Raw genomic sequence first — 25067 nt, forward strand, 5'->3', positions numbered from 1 at the left:
GAAAATAAAATACAAAGGTTTGAAAGAAAGCTTGTTGTTTTTCACAAATATCGTTTCTAAGGTTGCAAACCTGTTAAAAACCTTTTTAGCAAGTGTCTAGGAGATAAAAGGAACCTTTGTACAAAATTGTATGCGAATTCGTATGGTAGTTAAAAGAGATTCCATGATGTGTGCCATTGATATTTTATTTACATATATATACTTTATCATGAAACGAGCATTGCAGAATTTTAGTAAATCATGCCTGATCATTTAATTTACCAGTCAAGTAATTATGCAATGCTAGAGATCTAATGCATCTTTTACATATATATTATATTTACTAAATCACAGAAAGATCATGTTGATTTTGACTTGAATCATTGGGGCGCTGTGACCAAGCAAACAGCTTTATGTTTCTCTCTTCTCATAGTCTGAAGATGTTGTTATTTTGGTTATTAAGAAGAGAAATATCAGTCCTTTCTACTCTAGACCAGCTTTTCTTGTGTCTTATTTATGCTGGAGAATCTTGATGCAAATATTGTCAATTAGAAATTTTTTTTTTTTCCCCACTCTTTTTGTATGTCGTCTTTTCATTCTTGTTTAGTGCAAACGTAATTAACAGTTAACATAGAATCTGCATCTATGCTCAAATATATATATATATATATGTGTGTGTTTGCACAAATAATGTAAAGCTATATTTATTCAACATTGGTTATTTTTTTTTTTTTTCATTGAGCTAAATCTTTGTTTTATAGAATTGAATTTTTAATTAAAAAGCCAAAGCTGTTTGGAGATCTGCTTTTAAACCATTGATCGATGTTCTTCTAGGGTTTTATTTATATGATTTCTGTATAAGTAAATAGTTTGCTTTGTGACCTGTTTATTTTTATAAATTTACTTAAATTTTATTTAAAGAAAAAATGTTAAAATAAATGATTTTATCTTGACATTAAAGGTATTGATTTTATTTGAAACATCTCTATACACTTTCATTCAACATTATTGGTTGATGTGCTTTTAGTGTGTTGTACTTGTCTAATGGGTTTTTCATTCACTCTGCAATCAAACTTAACATCTCAATGGTATAGTGTACAGTTGTGTCAGCCTTGGTAGTAGCCACTGAAGACATTCATTAACATTTTATTTGAGCTGTTTTGTGAAATCTTTTTCATGGTTGCTTTTTTTGTGTGTGTTAACAACCAATGATTAGCATGTCACCAGTAAACTCAAATCAAGTTAATTGTTAGTAGGCCTACTTTCAAGTAGTAAGGGCACGTAAAATGAAAACAAAACATTGTTCTGTTCAGTAATAATGATAGTGTTGCTAGTCTGAGCTTGTACCGATCTGAAATGCTTTCATACACCAGCAGCTTTAATTGATTGTATGGATTGTTTTTACTGTTCACTGTCTTTATTACTTTTAATTGATAACGTTATTGAGGTATATCATATATGGCTAGTAATTTTTTGAAGTAGACACCCTTGAACACTTTTAAGATCAAATTCCAGAGCAGACCTCATAGCAACCTATGATGTACAATGTATAGTGTAGATAGATGCTGCATGAAGCCCTAATCAAGTAGATCTAGTCATTGGATACTTGCATGTTACACATGTACATACTAACACAAAAGAAGTTGGATTTCCTGTCACATCAAGGTTTACAAAAGGAAAAAAAAATATTGTGCATATAACTTGGCATAACAGAATATACTTATAGAGCGGTTAGGTACCAAAATTAGACGTTAAAATAAAAACACTATTGGTGTGTTTGAACTCCAGTAGTTTGGTAAACAAAGATAAGACTTGCAATTGTTCAGAGATTTCAATGTCCGTGTGTTGTTCGCTGAGAGCTTTTTTTTTTTTTTTTTGAAGATATTTTATTTTGCCAGAAGTCACCAGGGGATGAATATAGTTCTATCGGTCTTTAGTGAGAACCAGCATTGGTGGCTTTTCCATTGCAGTAAAACCAAGCAGGACTACACAGCTAACACAGCTGTTACTTTGAAAGGAGTAAACACACTTTGTTAGTCTGTGACTTGTGTACGTGATACTGTTACCTGGGAGACTGAGACTGACTGACACTCTCTGTGTACCGATCTCATGTCCTTTCCCCCATTTTTATCCTTGTCCAATGCGTTGACCTGCATTTTAAACAAGCAGTTTTAAAATTATCTTTCTGTGCAGAAATTCATAAAGTAAAAAAAGGGAATTGAAACACTAGAGAATAAACTCAGTGCGTTTTCCATGTCACTTACGAAGGATCTCATGAAAGGACCACAAAACAAGTAACTTGGTTTGAAGAACAACTGCAATGTTTATAAAGTGTCCACGTGATTTGGGGAGTTCCAAGAAGACAAAATTATTTCCTGTCTCAGTTTTTTTTTTTTTTTTTTTTTTAAGGATGTGGAATCCCCACCGATTTCAGTTTCAGAGATGCGCGATGACAAATCAGGACTCCAAACTTCGGCAGATGGACCTGTAAGAATATCGTTCGCTCAGTTTCAAGGATGCACTATGACGTCATTCCATGACTATACACTTCTGCAGATGGACCTGGAAGAATATTCTTTTAAATTCATTATTAAGGACAAGAGAGCCATTCATTACACAAAAACAATTGATAGATCTAGCTGCTAGAAAAGTAAAACTGTTCACAACTTAAACTTCTTTCCTTGAAATCTTGGAAAGCTTGTAGAATAAGCCGTTTATCAAAGAGGGTTTTGAGTAACACACACACACACACACACACATATTCCAAAAGCTTGGCTTATACTGAACTCGTCCTGGCGTAGTATCTCGTGACTTTCTAGGCTATAATTGCACAGGATAACTACGTAGATGTAGATCCCGAGAAGTTGTCAGAAACCCAATAGATTCAAGGGCACTCGCATTTCTTCTTTTACTATGATCTCATTTTCTAATATTCATATTGTGTTTACCATGTGCATATTAAATACAAAATACTATATAGCTGCTACCATGGGCGTAGCCAGGATATTTCTACAGGAAGGGTTTTTTTGGGGGGGGATTGGGAAAATTTATATATATATATATATATATATATATATATATATATATATATATATATATATATGTGTGTGTGTGTGTGTGTGTGTACATAATTAATCTTTATTACATTCTGACCCTTTCGGAAGACGTTTATTGTTTATTTTAGACTCCCCGCCCTTGCTAGCAAGGGGGTCTGGGGGAGTTCGCAGCGCTCCCCCAGCGCTGGGCAAAGCCCCGCCGCCGAGCACTATTTCTGGTATTGAAAGCCAACAAAATGCATATTCTGAGGTATCTACAGTGCATTATCTTGCTATTAAAAAGTTTTATTTCAAAAACCTAATGTGCTATTCTTACTGTCTTAGACCCTCTCGCGCCGTTTGGCGCATTTTCCGGCAAGCTGTTTCCGCAACTCTTATTTTGCGTAATTCATTTTGTGTGAGAACATGTCCCGCAAAACCTCATGCGACGCTCTGTCACAACCTTACTAAGGATTCGACTCCCTGTTCGACATATGATTTCTTTGATTTAGACCCGATCTCTATGACTGACTCCTAAAATCTGTCTTAGCCATCTTTGTTGAGACACATTTAATGATTTTCAATTTCGGCAGAAGACTATTCACACTTTATTAATGGAGCCCAAGCCACTGGTAGAAATTTGTAACCTTTCTTGACTACGCTCTTGGAATTACATGCCTGTATTTCGCTTTAGATTTTATATCGAAAAGGAAAGTTTTTTCGTCAAATCATCTGTTGAGGGGTTTTAAACTAAGAAATCTCTGGAGTTTTTTTTGTTTTGTTTTTAATTCAAAACCCCATTTATCTACGATCTTAGAATTTGGTTACTGTAGTTTGCTTTAAAATAATATTGAAGAGAGAGGTTTTTAAACTCAAAACCATCTGGAGGGGTTTTAAACTTTAAAGAAAAAGCCATCTGGAGAAGGATGATTTAAACTCAAAACCCCTTTGGCTACGCTCATAGATTTTATAGTGTGTAATTTGCTTTTTTTTTCTATTGAAGAGGTACTTTTTAGCTTCAAACCCCAACCTCATAGAATTTTGAGTGTGTAAATTGCTTTTTTATATTGAAGATGGGGTTTATCGTAAATTTTGGAGGGGGGTTTAAAATCAAAATCTTCCTCAACTGTGCTTTTGGAATTTGGGGATTGTTGTTTGCATTTTTTTTGTTTTGTTTTATAGAAGAGGGGGATTTAACTGCAAAAACCTCTGGTAGGGGGATTTTGTATCTCAAAACCCCCTGATAGGGTTTTTTAAAATATCAAAACCCCCTGGTAGAGGGTTTTTTAACTCAAAACTGCCTCGGCTGTGCTGTGGTAAGTGATGATATAGTATTAAAATATCACCTAAAATAAACAAAATGAAAGCAAAAATCAGTCACTGAATTCCGTTCCCCTCCTGCGGGGGGGGGGGGAGTTGAACCCCAAGGAACCCCCCCCCCCCGGCTACGCCCATGGCTGCTACACAGATCTGCATGGCTATTATAGCATCTTACGCATGTAGATTATATTTTAAAATATTGCCAATTTGATTTCCTGTTTCCTGTTTCATTTTTTGTTCTATTTGAAGTTTGCACGTAATATTTATAATATAAATGTGAAGTTATTGGAGGTACAATTGTTTCACATTTGTTTGAAGTATTGATGGGAATAGTTTAAAAAGATGTAATACTACAAGGCTGGTCTACCTTATTGTTCCATGCGCCCATTTTTTTCTCTTTAGAATCAGATGCGCCACTTAAAATTTGACAAGTTTCAGTCCTTTAAAGTATGACAATTTGTACATATTTGGTTTGTTATGCACATTTGTGTATATTATAAACTTTTACTTATTAAGTCTGTCTTTGTTAACATTTTTTAGTTTGCATTTATAATTTGTATTTTATTATTTCTGTATAACCTAGAGACTAATTATAATATATGAACAATGTTCATATACGTATATATATATACTTTCCGGTGTTTAAAATGTAATAAAATGCTACTTTTCAACTTTAATTTAAAAAAAATCTCTGTCATTATGCTCAAGTCATTATTAAAAAAAAAAAAAAAAAGTAAAGTTCCCCTTTCAGACCTTGCGATCTATAGGGCAGATTATGTAAAGGTCATCTTTTTCTGTGGTCAGCACAACGACCAATCGCCTTTACATTTCCCAAACTATTGTCAGGTACCCATTAGAGCTGGGTGGACTCAGAGGCGCCCAAAGATCCCGAAACTTAAAATCCCAGTCTTCACCACGCAACCGCACCCCCAAAGTCATTATTGCGAGAAATGAAAAGAAAAAAAAGTAATTGGTCAGTTGATTGTTGTATTCCGAGAGAGAAAGGATGGGATGGAATGTTTGGAATGTGTGGGTGTGTTTGTGGTCTTTTGTCCTGCTACAGTACTGAGAAATGTGAGCTAACTTCTCCCCCTCCTCTCCTCCGGCTACTTCCGTTGTTTTGTTGTTGTTGACGTCAACTGGTTGTCAAACATGAAGCAGATGTACGTAATGGTGTGGAACAATTTCATGGTGATAAACACTCCCACTTTTGGTTCCTTGTCAACGAGATCTATTCTAACTTTCTGATTTGTGCACCGTCGTGTGTCGTCCCCACTGTGGTCGTCCCGGGCTAAAACGTGGAGAGAGACAGCTGATCGATGTACAACCTGAAGCATAGCTTGAGCTACGAGATGTGTGACCTTGTGGCCCCGCCACTGAATTTGTGGACTTCCCTCCCACTAGACGCATTCCACAGTCTTCGCCCCCCCCCTCTCCTCGCCCATCTCTTGTTAGTTCACCCAGATGGGGCACACCGCACAGGCCCCAAATGTCCTTGTTCCCTCTTCCTTGAGGCTGGGAATTATTTTCATCCAGATTTGTATGTATTTACTTTTCTGGCTGTTGTGTTGTTGGGGGGTGCAAGGCTGTACGTTAAACAGTTGATGAGCATTCAGCAACATCATGCTTGGAAGTTTCATTTGTCATTGCAATTAGCAAGACTCAGGAGAAAGTTGGGAAAAAAAAAGCAAAGAAAGGGTTGCTGGTCGGTGGGAAAATAATATGATGTCAGATAGTATGGTTGGGATAGAAATATCTTTTCCTGATTACTGTTTGGAGTCATTCCTAAGCTTTCTTTTATTGTAAGAGAAAATAGCATCTCCTCTTCACATTTTTACAAAGCTTACTCTGACTGTCTGTATGATATAAGTTTGTACACTTTAGTTCTTCCACGCCCAATCTCTTAGTATTCTGAAGTTTCGCACAATTATTTCTTTTATCTGACAACACAAGAATCAATTTAAAATATCAACCAGTTAGTTAATTAACTGTTGGTGATAAATTATTTGTTTGGTATCTGGTAACTGGAACATTGGAAATAAATTGTATTTGACTGAAGTGGTGGTATAAGCTGAATTTATAACGGCTTTAAAGTAAGTTTGAAACAAACAACACATAGCTAAGCTATACAATCTTCTATAGTCCTAAGCACCTCACTAGCAGAGTGGTGAGCCATGAGTTATAAATACGGGTGTTTCCCCCCCCCCCCTTTTTTTTTTTTTTTGTTAATGCTTTTAAGCTCTAAACAAAATCAATTGGTAAAAATATTTCTAATCACTCAGATTTATTGTTGTTGGTCTAGATCTATTACAAATGTTATCACACCCCAACAAAAGAAACAACAAATCCCAGACATTTTCTGGGTATACATACACATTGAGGTTTGCATATAATAAACATCATTCTTAATCTTTTTTTTTTTTTTTTTTTAATACTGGCTTCCATTTATTTCTCCTTAGAGGATACAAGTATGTTAATAGCCCTGTATGTCTAGAAAGACACACTGTACTGTGATACATAGATTTGTGATAAGTGTGAAAACATTGTAAACACTGAGGCATGGCAGTGCATCTCTACCTGGTTTCAAGCCACTGAAATGACACACACTGTTAAGGGGAGAATTTTGTAAAAAATGGAAGGTGGTGGGGCATGTTTTCACACTTTGACATTGTGTTGACACATTTATGTAGACCACTGTCCACTCCTCTGCCAGAGGATGTGTGGTTTGGCAAATGAATGTTTGCAAAAATGTGGAATGAGTAGTTAATTCTGTTTGCTTGAAATTTATTGTTTTTTGGACTTTAGATGTAAATTAATCTAAGCACCATATAAAAATAAGAATTTAGTAATTGTGACTTTCACATATGTGCAGATTTTAACATATTAACCTAATATTTTTGATTCATGATTTAAGGATGAACTTCCCTCAGCACCTTATTGTTTTTTTGTTTGTTTAACAACTTGTATTTAGCTTATTAATATGCATGGTTTGTATGTCTGTCAGGATGGAAATTCTTTATTTTATTAGAAGTTTGAACCAGTTTTATCTACTTTATTTTCATAAGATGTGTCATTGCTACAACACGTAATCTTATTTTAAAACATGGTTGTCACTGTAATCTGCATTCACTAACATTTAACCTGGTAAGTTTAGGTTTAGATTCACAAAACTTTTAATAAAAAAAAACAACCTATCCAGCCAACAAAAAAATCAATAGTAACAGAGGATATGGGGACCTAGTAAAAAAACAAACAACAACATGCTAGCAGGTGGAAAGGAAGGGACAGGGAGCTGTACACACATAGTATCAAAACAGATTGGCTCTAGTAGAACATTAGTTCTCATAGTTACACATTCAAAGTGATACAATTAGTTTAAGACAAACTTGTAATGAAATGGTCTTTGATTTTTATTGAATTCATTGGTTAGTTTGATGCAAGAAATGAAGTGGTGGATTAACTTTTATTGCTTATTATTGAAAGTATCCTGCTAGAATGATGGATAACTAGTTGCATACTAAGTTGATGTTTGTATCATTTTATGAAAATAACCAACCCATGTCAAGCTCACTTCTCAGAGCATGAAAAAAAATTATAATTTAATTTTTTTTTTTTAAAGCCTAGATCAGAAGTGTTATTTTTTACAAAATATTTTGATACTGAAGTTCAAGACTTAACTACAGAGTAAAAAAAAGGGGTGTTTTTTTGTATACCAGAAATATTGATTGTGTGGCTTCGTCAATATAAAGTTGCTTTGCATAGCGGTACACACTTCATGTTATTAATCACAAAGGTCTTGAATTTAAATTATGCTTGTTATTATCATCCATTGTCTTGCAAGGGGTAGGAAATGTTCATTATCTATTATAATTTTATTCTAAAACTTTTTTTTTTTTTTAAACAGAGCAAGGAGCCATGTCAATAAAGCTGGCCTCCAGCGGCAGTTATAATGTTCGGGCATCAGAAATGGCACACATTCAAGACCGCACTCCCAAGGCAGTCAGTTGTGCAGTCCACTTCTTGGATGACACAGTGGAGACCTTTGAAGTTGATGTATGTAACATTTTTTAAACTTAATGTGGGCTCTTAATTTGTTACAATGTAGTACTGCATCAGTCAACTGTTTAAAAAATTTTTTTCTTTCTTCAGAAACGTGGTAAGGCCCAGCAGCTGCTAGAAAAAGTTTTTGAACATCTTGAACTTGTGGAAAAAGATTATTTTGGGTTACAGTATATTGACTTGGCTCCTGGGGATGATAGCTTGGTAATAAATATAAACATAATTGATTATCATTTAAATACTGTAATTTTATTTATGTATGATTTGTTAATATTTAAATACAGTACTGGTTCTATGAATTTTGGGGTCAATTGTAATTCATATCATTGTAAATTCTTTCTTTCCCCATCATTCATGGTTTACTATAAAAACCTTAGTATCACTTTGCTATTGCATACAGTGAATATTAATATTAAAGAAATTTTTTATTTCAACTCACATGTTATGACCAGTGCCAAGATTAAGACAAAGCCCTTCATTTTGAGGCAGTCTAAACTTTTTTTGTCTAACCAGCTTTACAGCTTATCTCTTTCCCTTGTCTTAATTTCTTTATAAAATGAAATGCACATTATTGATACACATCAAGGGAGAATACCCACTTCACCTCTCTCTCAGCAGAACAAAAAAAGATAAAATTTTAGATTAGTCCTTTGGTCTGCTGGACCGCTGGGGCACCACACAAGATCTGTCAAATTTCTTTCTCCATTCTTCTCTGTCATTTGTCTTTTATAGAATTTAATTCTGATGTTCTTTCTGAAAATATTGATACCTGCCTTTTAACCTGCCTGGGTGGACCACTTCGAAAGCCGATTTTGAGCTTGTGTTTCCACACAAACTGTCTTTGTAGCCTTGTTTTTTTTTTTTATTTAGAATCTTTCTTTAAGATACTCAATCCTAAATCCTGCTAATTTACACTATTTGTGTAGATGGTATCTTTTGATTTTTTAAAAACTAAATCCCAAGCATGTTTTTGATTTGAAACAGTTGTATAATTTATTTTTCCTTAATTATGACTAATAAATAATGTTTCAACCTTAGGCCATCTATTAATCTTAGAAAAAAAAAGTTCCTCTTTCAGACCTTGTGGTCTATAGGGAAGATGATGTAAAGGTCATATGTTTCTGTGGCCTACGGTAACGAGGGTGTCATGTGGCCAGCGCAAGGACCAACCGCCTTTACTTTTCCCCAACTTATGTCAGGTACCCATTAGAGCTGGGTGGACTCAGAGGCACCCAAAGATCCCGAAATAAAAAATCCCAGTCTTCACCAGGATTCGAACTAGGGATTTCAGTTTGGAAGCCAACCATTTACTGCTCAGCCACATCACCTCTTATCTTATCAGCACCTCTTATCTTATAATGCCCTTAAAATATTGACCAAAAAAAAGTAGATCAAGTCCTTCTTATTCTCCTAGATACTTTCTTATCTGTTTCCATTTTTTTTTTCAGAGGTGGTTAGATCCTTTAAAGACAGTGAAAAAACAGTGTCGAGGTACATATGACAAAGTATTTTAAGTTCATAGTGTACAAATTTTGCTGTTACATTTTACATTCATTTTAATTTCATTTCTCTTGATTACAATTTTTGCTGTTTTTTTGATAAGTAATAATTTTTATCTCTTCTTTCATATCTCTCAGGCCCTATTTATGATTTTTATTTTCGTGTCAAATTCTATGTATCTGACCCGAGTAAATTAGCTGAGGAATATACAAGGTGAGTAAAGGTAGAATACATTTAGTTAATGACAGGGTAAAAGATGGCTGTATCAATAAGTTAGTTAGTGGTGTGTGGATAGTGACATATGGGGGTTCTTGTTTGTTTCCCTATTGTCCTAATCGCCTCCTTAATGACTCTTTTTACCAGAGTGCCACGGTGAGGCTGAGAAGCATTGCCTGAGTTTAAAAAAAAAGATTTTGTATCTCTATTAAAGAAATAGAAATGTATATTAGTTTAGTTAAAGTATATTCACTTCAGCCTTACTATTAAAAGTTATTGCAGAATTTAAAGTGCACATAATGTTTGACTTATATTTTATTCTTTTGCTTGTGGATAGTTGTGTTTAGACAATTCTCAATTATATTTTTTGCTATTTCAGGTACCACTTTTTCCTTCAAGTGAAACGGGACATATTGTCAGGGAAGCTAGTTTGCTCAGAAAGTATAGCCGTTTTACTTGCCAGTTATGCTGTCCAATGTGAGTTAAATTTATTAGGCACTTTTTTAATATGTAAATAAATGCAGGTAAATCAATTTGATCTTTTGTTCAATATAGACACATCAATTTAAAGTAGTTTTTCATAGCGATCTCATTTTTTTTTCCTCTAAAGTGCATGTTTTGTTTTTTTTCTAATTTAGTCCACATATTAATGTATATAATGTTTACAATTCTAGCTGAACTAGGAGACTTTAATCCCGAAGAACATAAGGATGGTTATCTTAGTGAATTTGCTTTTATACCAGACCAGACAAGGGAGTTTGAGAAACAGGTTGCAGAGAAACACAAACAGCACAGGTAACATTTAGCGCCCACAAAATTTCAGCTGAACAAAGTTAGTCAAGTTTTGCTTTCACCACATAGAAAACAAATGTAATCCTACTTACTTTCCAATGAGATGGTGTAAGACTTGTTTTCTAGGTAGTGTTGTGAGCTAAATGGTTATGCTGTCTGAAGTCCCGATTTTGTTGGGCCCTGTTAACTAAAAAGTAAATTTGATCTAGTCTTCTTCTTCCTTGTTCTCATTATTATGTTTGAGCTTTCAGATGACTAGACCAATATACGAGATGAACTCAGTGGTTTCCAAATCAGGGAGCGCTCCATATAGGGGTCAGTGTCTTGTTCCGGACGCTTAAAGCATTCAATTTTGAAGGATATGGGCAGGTTTCACTAGTTCCAATTTTGAACTTCTGGAACATATGTTGTCTCATTCTGCTGTGTCCAGTTCTGAGGCGAAAGATTAGATTAGATTTTGATGTAGTGATTTATTACTTGTATATATTTTTTTTGTCACTGTCAGGATGGTGTGTGTATGTGCATGCATGCAGTTTGTAAGTGCAGTTTGTAATTTTCAGATCTATCAATCGGAACACAAGAATGTTAGATTGGTTATACAAACACAAAGCTCTTTGGTTTTGTCTTTTCTTGTATTGCTGTTTATTTTTTTGTATAAAAAAACATGTTAAGAAACATGATACGCTTAGAAAGATCAATTTTTATTTTTTTTTCTTAGGGGACAAACTCCAGCTGATGCGGAATCCAATTTTTTAGAAAAAGCAAAACGTTTAGAAATGTATGGTGTGGATTTACACAATGCTAGGGTAAATATTATAGTTAGAAATAATTGATCTCTTGTAATATTGTCTAGTCTGATTAAGCTTCTTTTTTTGCCACAATCCTACTGAACTGGTGGCTTAGAGGGATAAACAGCTTGCTACCTATCATGTTGGCTTGAGAAGAAGTGAGTTATCTTTGCTGAGAACCTAAGGCATCACAGAATCACTTCCAGATACCCCTTCCCTCCACTGGTCCACAAAAGAGATTGAACAATAGTGCACTGAATATGCTATAAACTTGAAATGCACTTTACAAAAGAAAAAAAAAGAGCTGAATGAGAAAGGATCAATATTCAGTTTAATTGACCATGCTCTCCTATTATCCTCTCACATACTTGTCTGTAGTTCTGAGATCCTGTTTGCAGACATCTCTGTCCCTTGAATCTGACTCCCTCGGCATGATCTGCATTAAGGATGTAAATGGGACTTCTTCCACTTGGCAAGCAGGTGCCATGCCTGACTCAATATAGTCCTGTCTTTGACAATAGAGCATAGACAATTTCAAAACTTCCTGCTAGGAGACTTATCCCTCCAGGATATCACATTATGCAATGAAAGCAAGGCGTGTGAAACTGCTCATGATGTATGTAGGGTGACCAACTATTATACCTTATCAAAGCAGAGTGCTTACTACATAGGATTTGTAGACAAACCCTAACCATTTTAGCTGCCTGGGACAATTCAGCATTTTCCCTGACTTGAGTTTAGCCATGACTGCAGAGGTCTTTCCTATTTTTTTGTCACCTCAGTGTCTAGATTTAGGTTGCTGGCAATAGTTGATGCCAGGTGAAGGGGTGAAGATGGATACCTGACAGCCTCAACCCAAGAACTTGTATCAGATAAAGCTCATCAGTTGAGTAAGGTAATTCATCTAGGGGAGGGATACTCTGGCTTGACTGCTCTTAATGAATTGGATGTATATATCATAACAAACTTTGTGCCATCATTTCATGAGAATGAAAAATATGTTTGCTCTATTTAATGTCTGCATTGATTTTGTTCAGTGCATTCCATCAGAAGAATGCATCTCAAATCACCCTGGATAAGTTCCCTTCTATGCAGACTGGAACAAGGTGTGTGATATATAACTAGTCCACTCATATAACACAGGGTCATAATAGTTATTCATGTAACCAACAGTTTTTAGAATCAAAATGTTTGCGTCCATATGTGGTTTAACTGGAATCAACTGTACATGCTAGAAATGAAGAAAGCTTTTGAAATATCAAGCTTTTGATAATGTAAAAAAATGTATTGAAAATAAAAACATATGAAATGATCTTTGTCACTGATATTTTTGTTGAAAGTTCTTACACTGAATGTTTTATATCTGTACTAATCTGTACTATGTATTAACTTTTGTTTCCAGGATCAAAGTAATATTGATATTCAACTTGGTGTCACATCTGCTGGTTTAGTTGTATTTCAGAACAATATTAAAATAAATACCTTTTCATGGTGAGTTGAAACAAGGAGACCTTATTAAAATGTTGTTTATTCATTAATTATAGACCTGGTAAAACATTGAGGTTTAATGATCTATTTGATTGTTGTTTTTCAAGAAAATGTAATGTTTTTCTAAGGAAACCTTTTTTTTTTTTTTCATTAATGAAATAGATGGTTATTTTTTGTTACATATTTATTAAGCTTTGTTATATATATAATTTCTTTCAGGGCTAAAATTGTCAAGATTTCTTTTAAAAGAAAACAGTTCTTCATTCAGTTAAGAAGGGAGGTAAGTGGTGCACTTTGATAACCCCAGAATGAGTTGTTTCTTTAATTGCATGAAATTACCTGTTTAGCCATTCATCAAATATTAGAGGATGTTCAGACCTTTTATTATCTCATTAAATGTGTGAATATATATACTATGCAGTTTTTGGAAATATATAAGCCATGGTCGCTTGTGCCTGTGACTTTTGAATTGTTAGCTAAGTTAAGGATATAAGTATTTTACCTTTGTTTGAAGCTAATGCCGTTGTAACAAATGGTTGTATTTTAGCATTTGAGTTTGTCGGTTTTTCAGGTAGCAGATAACTTAGAGGAAAATGAGCTCAAAGGAGAAAAGGCACAAGTATTAAACCATTTATTTTTTGTATTTGAAACCTATCCCTATTTATTTTCTCACACGTCCTTTATCTAAGCTTGTTACTAATGCAGGGAAAAACTATTGTGATCAAGTGTCAACAAACCTGTTGTTATTGCATCCCCAAAAAACAAACAAACAAACAATAACACTAATTCTTTGTTGCTCCTATATGTATTAAGTTTCTGTCTGATGGGCTGATGTTGTTGGCGATTCGTTGTCCTGTTTATTCATCGGCTGTGTTGTTGGTGACATATCTCATGCTATTAATAATGATTTACTGATCCACATAAAAAAATCAAAATCCTTGAAGGTCTTATTAATATATTTAAAAATGTTTTTGCAAGCAAGTACTGTACTAATGTATTGAACGAATGTAAAATGTTAATGTAGAATGCCTTGCTTCATATTGCTTGCATTTGCTTTAGACTGTAGAGACAAACAATTCTGAATATTGTTAATTTTATTTTTATTTTTGTTTCACTTTTTTTCTGTGTAGATTTCTTTTTCTATGTGATTAAAGATTCTTTAAACTTTTTTTTCCATTTTTAAGCCAAAAAGTTTTATGTTTTAATTAATTAATTTGCATAGTCTTTGTTTCTTAATGCTATTCTGTATTATGGTAAGAGATGAACACATTTTCTTGAATAGATATTCATAAGATTGTTTTCTTTTTGTAAACTAAGTTTGCATTCTACAAAGAAAATCTCTTTATTTTCTTACAAAATTGAGATAATTTTTAGAGAAATTTCTTAGTCTCATAGTCTTACTTCCGTCTTGTGGTAACAGTAAAGCTTTTTCCTGATTTGGGTACACTAATTATTGTATAATTGTAGTTTAGTTCTATTGGCTTTTTACAACTAAACAAGCATTGTAGAACCCCCCTAAAAAAAATTCATTTTGTGCAATTGTTATTTTTGTCTGTGTTTGTGAGTGGTTTTTTTTTTGTTTTTTGCAAATGTAAAATATAGGTTAATTATTTCTCATTATGACAAACAGAAAAACCTTAACTGGCTAAAATACTATCAGATTTACAATGATTGATGTAGATCCAGCAATGACATCAGTAACTGCAGATGACCACTATGTTGGACTATGACTGCAAGAAAGAACTGTGGAAATAGTTAAATCAGTTATTCCCAAACTATGGCCTGCAGGCTATATCTGGCCATGAAATGTCTGTCCACAGTGGCATCTGAAACTTCTAAGAATCAGTTCCTTCACATTTTATTTTTGCTGTGCTGCGGACTGTGACAGGTGTCTGAAATGTATTCTGCTTCCTGGCTGATAAAAGTTTGAGCCTCACTGCGTTAAATGAAGCAAAATGAGTAATTGGGCAAGCTGGAAGCAAGTTTTGAAGCCCTGGAATTCAAGCATCTGACCACATGCATCTGTGTCTTTTTATGCAATCCAATTTTTGTTAGTTAGTGATTTCCAAATTCAATGTAATGTGGCACTAGTTTCCAGTTAGGGTACTTAGGATATAGGATATGTTAAGCATTTTGATGTCCAGTACCACAGAGACAGTCCAAGTGTTATATTTGTGTCAGAATCTGGGAGTATCCTGTCCTTTGTTTTTCTTCTTCTTCTTCTAGCCAGCTTTTTGCTGCTGAGCTGTGAGCTCTTTTGCAGACTGTGCCAAGGAAAAATAGTGTGCTGTTCTTTACAGTTGTTCAGCACTGCCATACAGGGTGTTGGTTATGTTGGGCTGTAATGGAAGTAGGGTTTGCCTAAGGTGAAATAAGAAGGGGCATTTAAAGAGGATATGGTTTACGGTTTCATAAGGGTGGGCGCAGTGTCTACAAAGGGGGAGTTGTGTGGAATTTATTTTGTTCAGATGGTAATTTAACAGTCCTTTGTTTAAAATAGTACTCATTTCTGCCAGCTTTGGTTAGCTTGTCTGCCTTTTCATTTCCAGGGATTTTACTGTTGTTGAACACATTTTTATTGTCTGAAGTAGTGAGCATGTTATCTTTCTTGCTTATACCTTGTAACATTACTTTTGCTGTCTTTGAGGATATCTATCTAGCTATCTGTAATAGAATTCTTTACTGAATTGCATGCTTCTAGTATGACTTTAAGCTTTTCTTAATAGTTTGGGATGTGGTGGAAGAACCTGAAGGGGTAATGGAAAAGTAGAAATTCTATTTGGATAACCTATGTATATTCACTTCCTACAATTTGGGAAGTAGGGTTCATTCTAGATGTATCTTCATTTTCAAGGAAAAATTTCTTTGCTCTCTTAATTAAATATATTCTGGTTACAGAGGAAAAATTCCTTTTGTCAGCTTGCTTCTAGTAATATATATCAATTTTTCAAGTTCAGGCATTTAACTTTATGATACCTTGCTCACCATTAGCACCAGTAAAGATTCTATGAATGTTCCATTCATGCAAATGTTTGTAACAAGAGGAGTATCAAACTATTAAATATGTTTATTGTATTGTATAAAAGTTATTATAAACTTTAAAATTATAAGATGGGTACATTTATTTTATGACAGCAAATATGTCTGATTATTAGTATATATACTAGTTGTAGACACCATTAGTAATGTGTTGTAAAAAGTACTTCATTGTTGCATCATTAAATTGATGTTTGGATGTTGTATATTACATCTTGCATAGTGATGTATGTAAATGACTAAATTTGTCAAAATTTGGTCTTCAGTTAGTACTAATTATGAAAAATCTTATTATCTACGGCAATGATTAAGGTCTAATTACCATTAAAAAAAAGTTATAAATAAAAACAAAATTCAATTCTTTAGGACAATATTTAGGTCTAAGTTAAAGCAGGCAACACATAATGCTTCGTCCATATGCTTCTGTCAACATTTGTAGTAATGTAACTTTAATTAACATTCTTTAATAATTTGTTCATTATCCACTTTCATTATTGACACTTTGAACAAATTAATTATTCTCATTGCCCTAATATGTTAATTTTTAAGGTGTAAATTAAAATTTGAAGATGGCTTACAAAAGAGTAAGAGAGTTGGCAACATAAGATAACAGATTTGTGTCTTCTCAATGTTAATAAAATTATTTTATAATTCAATGGAAAGAATATCTTATGACAAGAAATATTTCTAAAACTATTCTGCTTTTCATTAGTTTCGCTTATAACAGTTTTTTTTTCTTCTGATCAAAACATGCATGATAAATATACCTAGTTATAGTTCATTATTAGACATTAAGATATTCCTCATGGTAAATCAAAAACTAAAAACCAGCTTTAATTAGAAAAAATTTTTTTTGTCTTTGTTGTTTCACTTTTGCTTTACGGAAGCCCGTAACACACTACGGCTCCTCATCATTGCAGTTAGGTAATAAATATATATTTGTTTATCACAGTGCCAGTTATTTTGTTCACATTTTTGTATTTCAGAATGAGCCAGTGGAGAATCTTATAGGTTTTAACATGATTAGCTACAGATCTTGCAAAAACCTTTGGAAATCTTGTGTTGAGCATCATACGTTTTTTAGGCTTCATCACCCCAACCCACCAACCAAAAAGCTTTTCACCATGGGATCTAAATTTAGGTACAGGTATGTGGCTTTTTTTTTCCTTTATGATATTTTTTCTACCTTGCTTATTAGCTGGAAGCTGCGATGTTAAATGATGAAAATGTAACTTTGATTCATTGATTAAGTTTTTTAAATTGTAATCTTTCAAAACCTTTTCTCAACTTTAAAACAATTATTAATGGTAAGCTATTTATTTACTTTATTTGTGTGTGCGTGTGTGTCTTGTTGTGTGCTAGTATATTCACTCTCTGTTTGCTTATATTTGTGTGAAGTTTTAAGAATTCAGAACAAAAAAATAATTTATTTTTTTTGCTTTGAGCATTTTTGTGTGTTTATGCTGGTGTCCAGTTATTTATTTTTACATTTTTTTTCCCTTTTCTTCTAGGCTGACGTTTGGCTGTTAATATATCAGTGTGGCCACGTTAATTTACAAATTTAATTGTACTTTAGCTAATCACCAATTAACACTTACAGTGAATACTTAATTCTTTCCCATTAGTTCTTATTTTCATAGTTATGGTGCGACATTATTACTAGCTATTCAACCTTTTAAACAAAGCGAGATTCCAATAATATTAATGGCAACACAAAATGTGAACAATTGAATCAAATCTTCTCCTCGTGAAATCTAGTTTTGACCAACAAAATTTTGTCACCACATTCTAGTCATTACTACTAACTGCTTCTTTTTTCTTTGCATGACAGGGTGGTTTGTGGTTGTCGCACTATAGCTTTGATTGTTTGATTTCAAATCCCTGTTATAGTTGATTTTAAATATGACCATTAATTTGTTACATTATTATTAACTGTTCTTTTTGTTTTAATATATCATCTAATTTCCTCTTTTTTTTTTATACCCACTTTTGGGGCATGTAGGATAAATCTAATGTATTGTCTGGAGATTGTAACTATATACAACTAATCTATGGTGCCAGACATTTACAGTTTCTCTATCTCACTCTGTATAGTCATTCTTATCATACTGACAATTAGGATGTATACAATTGAAATTATTTTTTTCCTGTTACTATTTTTTTTTTTGTAGTATGCAATTTGCAAGGATGTTGAGTCAATAGAAATTTTTTACAGAATCCTGATCCGTTATGACCAAGAATAGTATGGACTGAAAACTTTGCAGATATCAACATCTTAATTTGACTCCAGGGCCATTATTCAAACACTTCAATTCTTTAAACTAAAATATTAAAAAGTAATGATTCCAACTTTTCACTTTGAAGCCCATGCACTTTTTAAATTTACATTTATTTCTTTGAAAAAGGCAGTTAAAGCAAATTTAAGTAAAACAATGCCATTAACGGAATGGCTCAACAAAACCTTGTGGTAAGGGAGTACTTTTGACCAATAAAAATGCTGTAATAATGGGCTTTTTCTGTATAAAACGCATGACCTCCAGCCGTGTACATCTTAAGTTCCAGCAGTATGTTGTGAATGACTAAACAGACTCAATGTTTCCACCACCAGCTAGATTAGTGTCTTACATACACGACCTATTTGTTGCAGTGGTAGAACAGAATTTCAAACTTTAGAAGAAAGTAAACGAAGGGCCAAAATAGAGAGGCCTTTTTCAAGGTAGGCTTCTAGAAGTCTTTTTTTTTTAACTCCTGAAATTTTGTTTTTCCTTGATTTTTCTTTGTTTCTAGATCTGAGCTATTTAGTTTGACTTATCCTCCTACATTGTTGTTTGTTCAGTTTTTTTTTTAAACTTCCTAATTCTGGTATATCTAGTCCTTCTTCTATATACATGCTGTTAGGCTTGTGTTTTAGATCTTATCAATTTGATTTATTTATGGCTCCATAAATCTGTATATCCTTTAACAGAATGTTTTAAAAGATCACTATATGCATACATATATCAGGGCTCTTTTGAAAAATGCCTCTCAATATGCTTGAACTAATTGTTGAAAACACATAAATTAATTTTTCTTCTTTTTTTTTTTAAAACACTTTACTTGGTAACATTGTGATAGCAGTAATTTGTTTAACTTTGATAATCTAGTTGAATATAGCTTTGCTTCAAATAGCATGTACAGCTTTGCTCAATAGAGATGAATATTTAAAGCTTTGCTGATTGTCCTTTTTGTATAGGTTTTAGTTATACTTGAAAAAACAAGCTTTGGTGTTGTCTGCTAAAAACTGCTTTTAACCAATACACAGGTCAATGCTCTTATCAAGTTTGTTAAACACATTCCCATTTTATTAATGACTTTTTTCATTGAAAGTAATTAATTTAAAAAAAAAAAAATTATTGAACAGTTTATACATTGATGTTTTTCAACCATCAGATTATTGACCTCTGTATCTTAAAAAAATATAATCTATAATATGGTGTCTGGCTTTTTTTTTCTCCTGGGATCTATAACCTAATTAATTTATAAGTTACAGGAATGGAAGGAGAAAGAAAAGAAATTATTCTCTATCCTAAGAACTTGAATGAATTTTTATTTTCAAACAATATGTGGGTTAAAAATTTATTTATAGAAATGCATTTGTGTGTGTGTTAACGGGCTGTGTAACCTTTGGAAAGCTGTCTGTAACATTCCTTTTCTATGTTAATTTTTTTTTATGTTAATTGTGAAATGCAAGAAAACAGAACAAAACCAATCTAAAGGTCACACTGACAATTGTGTAAAGTCTTGAAGCATATTGAAGTTTATATGACCAACAACAAAAATCTAACCTTTGATAAAAATATTGGCTTTGATAACTTAATAATCATACTAGTAACAATAGAAATTGAAAGGCTTATTTACCTCAAAATGAAAAAGAAAAAAATGAAATTAAAAAAAAAATTGAAATTTGAATAATGTAGTTCACTTTCTATAAAAACATTGTAAGTGACCTCCTTGAAAACATAATACTGACTCTTGATCACAATCATTTGATCTACAAGTATAGAACATTATATCTTTTTCTAAAAATGACAGAATAATATGTTGATATGTCATCAATTACCGTTATTTATTTATGTAGGAATAAATTAGGGGATAGGGCTTTCGTTCTATTCTGATCTATAGTATATTACTTAGTGTGAGGTTCATTTTCTTCATGGTACTCTGACATACACAACAATGAGTGGCCACATTTCAAATTCACATGCCAGAATTCTTTCCTTTTTTCCCCTGTCTTCTTGATCTTTAATATTACAGAAACCATAAATAAAATAGTTGTTAAATAGTATTTTTTAAAAATTGCATTGGCATTTTGATAAATTTATTAGATAGTGCATTTTCTTATAAAGAATTTTTTAAAGAATTAAAAACAAAGAATTTCATATCAATTAATTTTATCAAATTTGGTACATTTTTTTTTAAAGGATTTTATTTTATAAAGCCCAAAAGTAAATAAAAAAAAAAAAAAAAATCAAAATGTCTAGAAAAAATGGCTTCACATGTTGCTAGCCTTTGCATATTGGTATTTCATTGCATGAGTTTTTATCTGGCATGCAGCAGCATGGTTTTCTTACTGGCTATTAGACTGAACTTAGACTGAACTTAAACTGAACTTAGACTGAACTTTAGCCTTTTAAAAAATGTTGTGTTTTAAGTGTAAATCCTTATTGCATTTAGATCTCCCAGTAAAAGATACAGAAGGACTGTAGGAGCAGTTTCCAGAGAGGCCATTCTGGAAGAGAATCGTTACATAGATGCCTACAGGCAGATGTCCAAATCACAGACTTTTTCTGCTAATGCCAGTAGCCCTGCCCATAGTACGAATGCCAGTAGCAGTAGCAGCGGGACAGTCAGTTCCTCCAGTAACAATACATTTAACAGGCATGATGGTGTGGGCAGTCAAGTCAGGGCCACCTTGCCCCACGATTACAAATCTGGTAGAAGTTCCTGGAATGATGGGAACCAGTCAGAGAAATCAGAGTAAGTGTGAGACTTGTTTCAATGGCAGAGTCATAGTGGAGGAATAAAGGGACATTTTCAGCAACCAAATAGAACAATACAGCTCTCTAGTTTTTATTAAACTTGTTCAGTTCTTATCTGTGGCCACATCTAATCGTTATGAACTAGGCTCCTCTAGGGCAGTGGCAGTTAATTCTCCTATAATCCTGGTGAACTAGCTCTTCAAGTGCAGTGGCAGTTAACTATTCTATAATCCTGGTAAACTAGGCTCTCTAGGGCAGTGGAATTTAACTGTTCTATAATCCTGGTAAACTAGGCTCTCTAGGGCATTGGCAGTTAACTATTCTATAATTAACTATTCTATAATCCTGATGAGTTTAACTGTGGTGGGAAATTTTTAAGCATTGGTTCGGTTCTAGATAATATATTTTTTGAGATAAACATATATTCTCAAAATCCCTTTTCTTTAAAGGTCCTAAAACTTGATAAACTTGAGTCCAAAGTCAAAGTCACCATTAAAACATGCTTTATAACTTTTAGAAATACTCAACAATATAACTTGCACTCTCTGAACTCTATACAATTTTGGGAGAAAGACTTAGCTAGCGTAATAATTCTTTTTTAGAGCTTTGTATTTTTGTTTTCTTTTGTCATCGGACATGGATGCTGGAAGAGTAATTTTGTTAAAAAATGAGGTATCGGGTATATTATTGTCCCAACGACCATTGTTTCATTACAAATGAAACACAGTTGCTTTTTTTTTTTCATTCTAAATTAAATTGTCATTTTCAATATATTAATATTACAACAAAATTTGGCGGGCCTGATGAAATGTCGTAGTTTGCCAATCACTGGTCGTATGCTAAAGGCGAATAACTGAATTCCTGTTTAAAATAATTGAACTCTTAAGTAGAACTCATGAAAAGATTGAACAGATACATTTTATAATCCATATTCAATCGTAAATTCACTCCAATAAATGACCCAGTCCTAAAAGGCTGCAACACCGTTCCACAAGGAGGCTCCACAAGGAGGCCGCCATCAGAGACATGTGGCTGTAGTGGCGGTCTTTGCATGGTAGAGGCGTTTACAGGATATAACTATGAAGAAATTCCCTTAAATTATCTTTATAGCGGGTTCAGGACTAGAGGACCATGTGCTATACATATATGACACAACCTCATTGTAGTAATGGTCAATTCCATTGTGGAAGTTTCAGACAGGAATTTAGGTGAAAAGCTCCCAGCCCATGCCTGTCTGTTGGAAGAAATTCTTTCCTTCAGTCAATGTGATAATGGGGAGGCATAGACGCTTCAATTCCCTAATGGACTTCTTTGAAGGTACCAGAAACCAATGATATCCTTTCATATTATCTAACTTTCTTTGTAGAAACTGAAAGCTTCCAGAAAACAAACTACAAAACTTCCTGTTAACATTACTGGGGCAACATTGTCACATGACAGCTAGTTTAGTCAGTCTGGTATCTATTAAATAACAACATGCCTTAATAAAAGGACTATTAATATAAAGCCATTTTGTTTCTTAGAAACTAGTTCCAAATGTATTTCATGTCTAGACCTGACAATTTTTATATGTAGTAATATTAGTTGTTTCTGTTCCACCTCTGAGACATTTTGTTTTCTACATCAATATTTATACATTATAACATCTTGTCTTGCAATTTCTGTTGACAGTAATCTAAATAAAATAAATTTAGATAGTCCTATTGGCTTTGAGATGTGCAATAAGCATTCAAGTCATCTGTTCAAAAAGATTTTAATGGAAATGTTTGGCATACCTAAGGATGGTGGCATTGGATTGTCACTTTTTGTATTTTTTTAATATCTAAACGTGACAGATGGACAGACAGACAGCACAATAACATTAGTGCTATTTGTGTATATGGTTACTGCTAATAACCTAATAAAACGCTGCATTGTTCAATTAACTTCTACGTTCCATAGATTTATTTCTACTGGTGTAAAATCAGGTGTGATCAGGTCTGATTGAAATTAAAACATGATGTTTGATTTTTCTGCTGTGTTTGCATTGTATATGAAAGGCAGTAACACAAATCTTAATAGTGAAATCTTTTTTTTTCTTTCACTAATTCTTGAGTTCACTTCTGTTTGATCGATTAGGTGATACATTTGTCCTTTCACTAATTCTTGAGTTCACTTCTGTTTGATTTGTTAGGTGAACATTTGTTCTTTCTTTGGACATGTGTATGGGTGATATGTTCACTTTGATCAATTAGGTGATACATTTGTTCTTTCTTTGGAAATGTGTATGGGTGATATGTTCACTTTGAACATTGCACTTGACACCTTGTGGCCCTCTCTCTCTGACACTTCAATTGAATATTGACTATTAAGTCAGTGCCTGACCATGTGTGCAGACTGAAGAAGGATTCAATCTATTCATAAAGATCACGTTTCTTCTTTTTCTGATATTTGCTGTATGAAATGTCACCCCCCCTCACACAATGCCCCTCCCTCGCTTCAAACCAAAAAGTACTTCATTGTAATTAGAGATCCAATTATTGATTTCAATCAATGAAGCGATAGATCTCTCAACCATTTCTGTAGTACCGATGAGACAGTGGGACATGTATCCACGCACTAAGGTTTGAGCCGTGGAGGCCTTCATATCATAGATTGAATCAGTCTGTCCTAGGGTCTTTGGGAGTTTGAACATCTTTGGAACCTATTGGATGTCCTTGTAGCATGGGAAAGAGTGCTAGTCTTATATGTGGCAGGTTAGTGTTTCTTGACATAGAGAGCTATACAATTAGAATTTATCGCTTACAATTAGAATCTATGGCTGCAGTTGTTTTAGAACTATTTGATTAGAAACGTAAATGAAATGAAATGTCTTTTTCTCTTCTATTGACAATGTTCCTCACATTTCATCAGATTCCTTAAGACTTATTTGGTAGTTGGTCATTTTCAAATGTACAAATCTAGAACATGTCTCAACATGTTTAGTAGCGAGATTTTTTGTTTTCAATTCTTTTGTCTGCTACCCATCTGTTTTAGGGAAATCAGCTGACACCGTCATATGGTATTTTTGGCATGCAATGTTCATGCATTGCAAATGAATGTTTGTGCGGTGCTACTGGCGATACACTAGTCCAACTTGAGTGAGAGGGAACATGCAGACATGGCACTTGCTTCATCGACCTCACTTGATTCAACCAGAGAACAATCTCATTTTTTGAACACGTTCAAAGTTTGGCTCTGGTCCATACCAGTTGAGATATATATTTCCTAATTCATAGTGTGTAAATGTTCTATACAGACATATCAGTTGCAAACATTGTTCCATTTGCAACTAATTTGCCTTTGGTTCTAAAACATTTCTTCTGTTCACTCCTCTTTCCATACATCACTTGAATCAAACAATCTGGAACAATTTCTGGCGAAAAGACAAAGACTAATTCTGTTGACCATTTTAATCACACAGTACGCTTGCTTTCTAAGAAGCATTACAATTAATTGTTGGACACAAGGCAATGCTTTATTATTGTAATTGTAATGGCCAGTACGTGCAATAAGCCAGTCAAGTCATCTCTTCCAAAAGATTATAATGGAAATGTTTGACATACCGAAGGATGGTGGCATTGGATTGTCACTAGCACTTTTAGTTTTTGAGATCTAAACGTGACAGATGGACAGACAGACAACACAATAACATTAGTGCCATTTGTGTATATGGTTACTGCTAATAACCTAATAAAACGCTGCATTGTTCAATTAACTTCTACGTTCCATAGATTTATTTTAAGATCAGTGATTTATTGTCCGTGCTCAGGTCTACGAAGACCTTTAGACCTGTATGCTGTATGTGCATTGAGTAC

General features: G+C 33.6%; 1 protein-coding gene across 5 annotated transcripts in view; it reads left to right on the top strand.

Moving 5' to 3' along the window:
- Window positions 1–25067, top strand: part of LOC106051078 (tyrosine-protein phosphatase non-receptor type 4-like) — a 56121-nt gene that overhangs the window by 5964 nt on the left and 25090 nt on the right. The window contains exons 2-14 of one of the 5 annotated variants that reach the window (XM_013206210.2): window positions 8239–8387; window positions 8484–8597; window positions 9842–9884; window positions 10031–10106; window positions 10489–10586; window positions 10784–10904; window positions 11620–11707; window positions 13092–13180; window positions 13397–13457; window positions 13749–13796; window positions 17200–17360; window positions 18861–18929; window positions 20927–21229. In XM_013206210.2, coding sequence (XP_013061664.1) covers window positions 8250–8387; window positions 8484–8597; window positions 9842–9884; window positions 10031–10106; window positions 10489–10586; window positions 10784–10904; window positions 11620–11707; window positions 13092–13180; window positions 13397–13457; window positions 13749–13796; window positions 17200–17360; window positions 18861–18929; window positions 20927–21229 — 1409 coding nt within the window. In that variant the 5' untranslated portion in view covers window positions 8239–8249. The remainder of the gene's footprint in view (window positions 1–8238; window positions 8388–8483; window positions 8598–9841; window positions 9885–10030; window positions 10107–10488; window positions 10587–10783; window positions 10905–11619; window positions 11708–13091; window positions 13181–13396; window positions 13458–13748; window positions 13797–17199; window positions 17361–18860; window positions 18930–20926; window positions 21230–25067) is intronic. The other 4 variants (XM_056036812.1, XM_056036829.1, XM_056036838.1 and 1 more) reach the window with 4 other exon arrangements.

Source organism: Biomphalaria glabrata, chromosome 1, assembly GCF_947242115.1.
Source record: "Biomphalaria glabrata chromosome 1, xgBioGlab47.1, whole genome shotgun sequence".
NCBI classification, from domain to species: domain Eukaryota; kingdom Metazoa; phylum Mollusca; class Gastropoda; family Planorbidae; genus Biomphalaria; species Biomphalaria glabrata.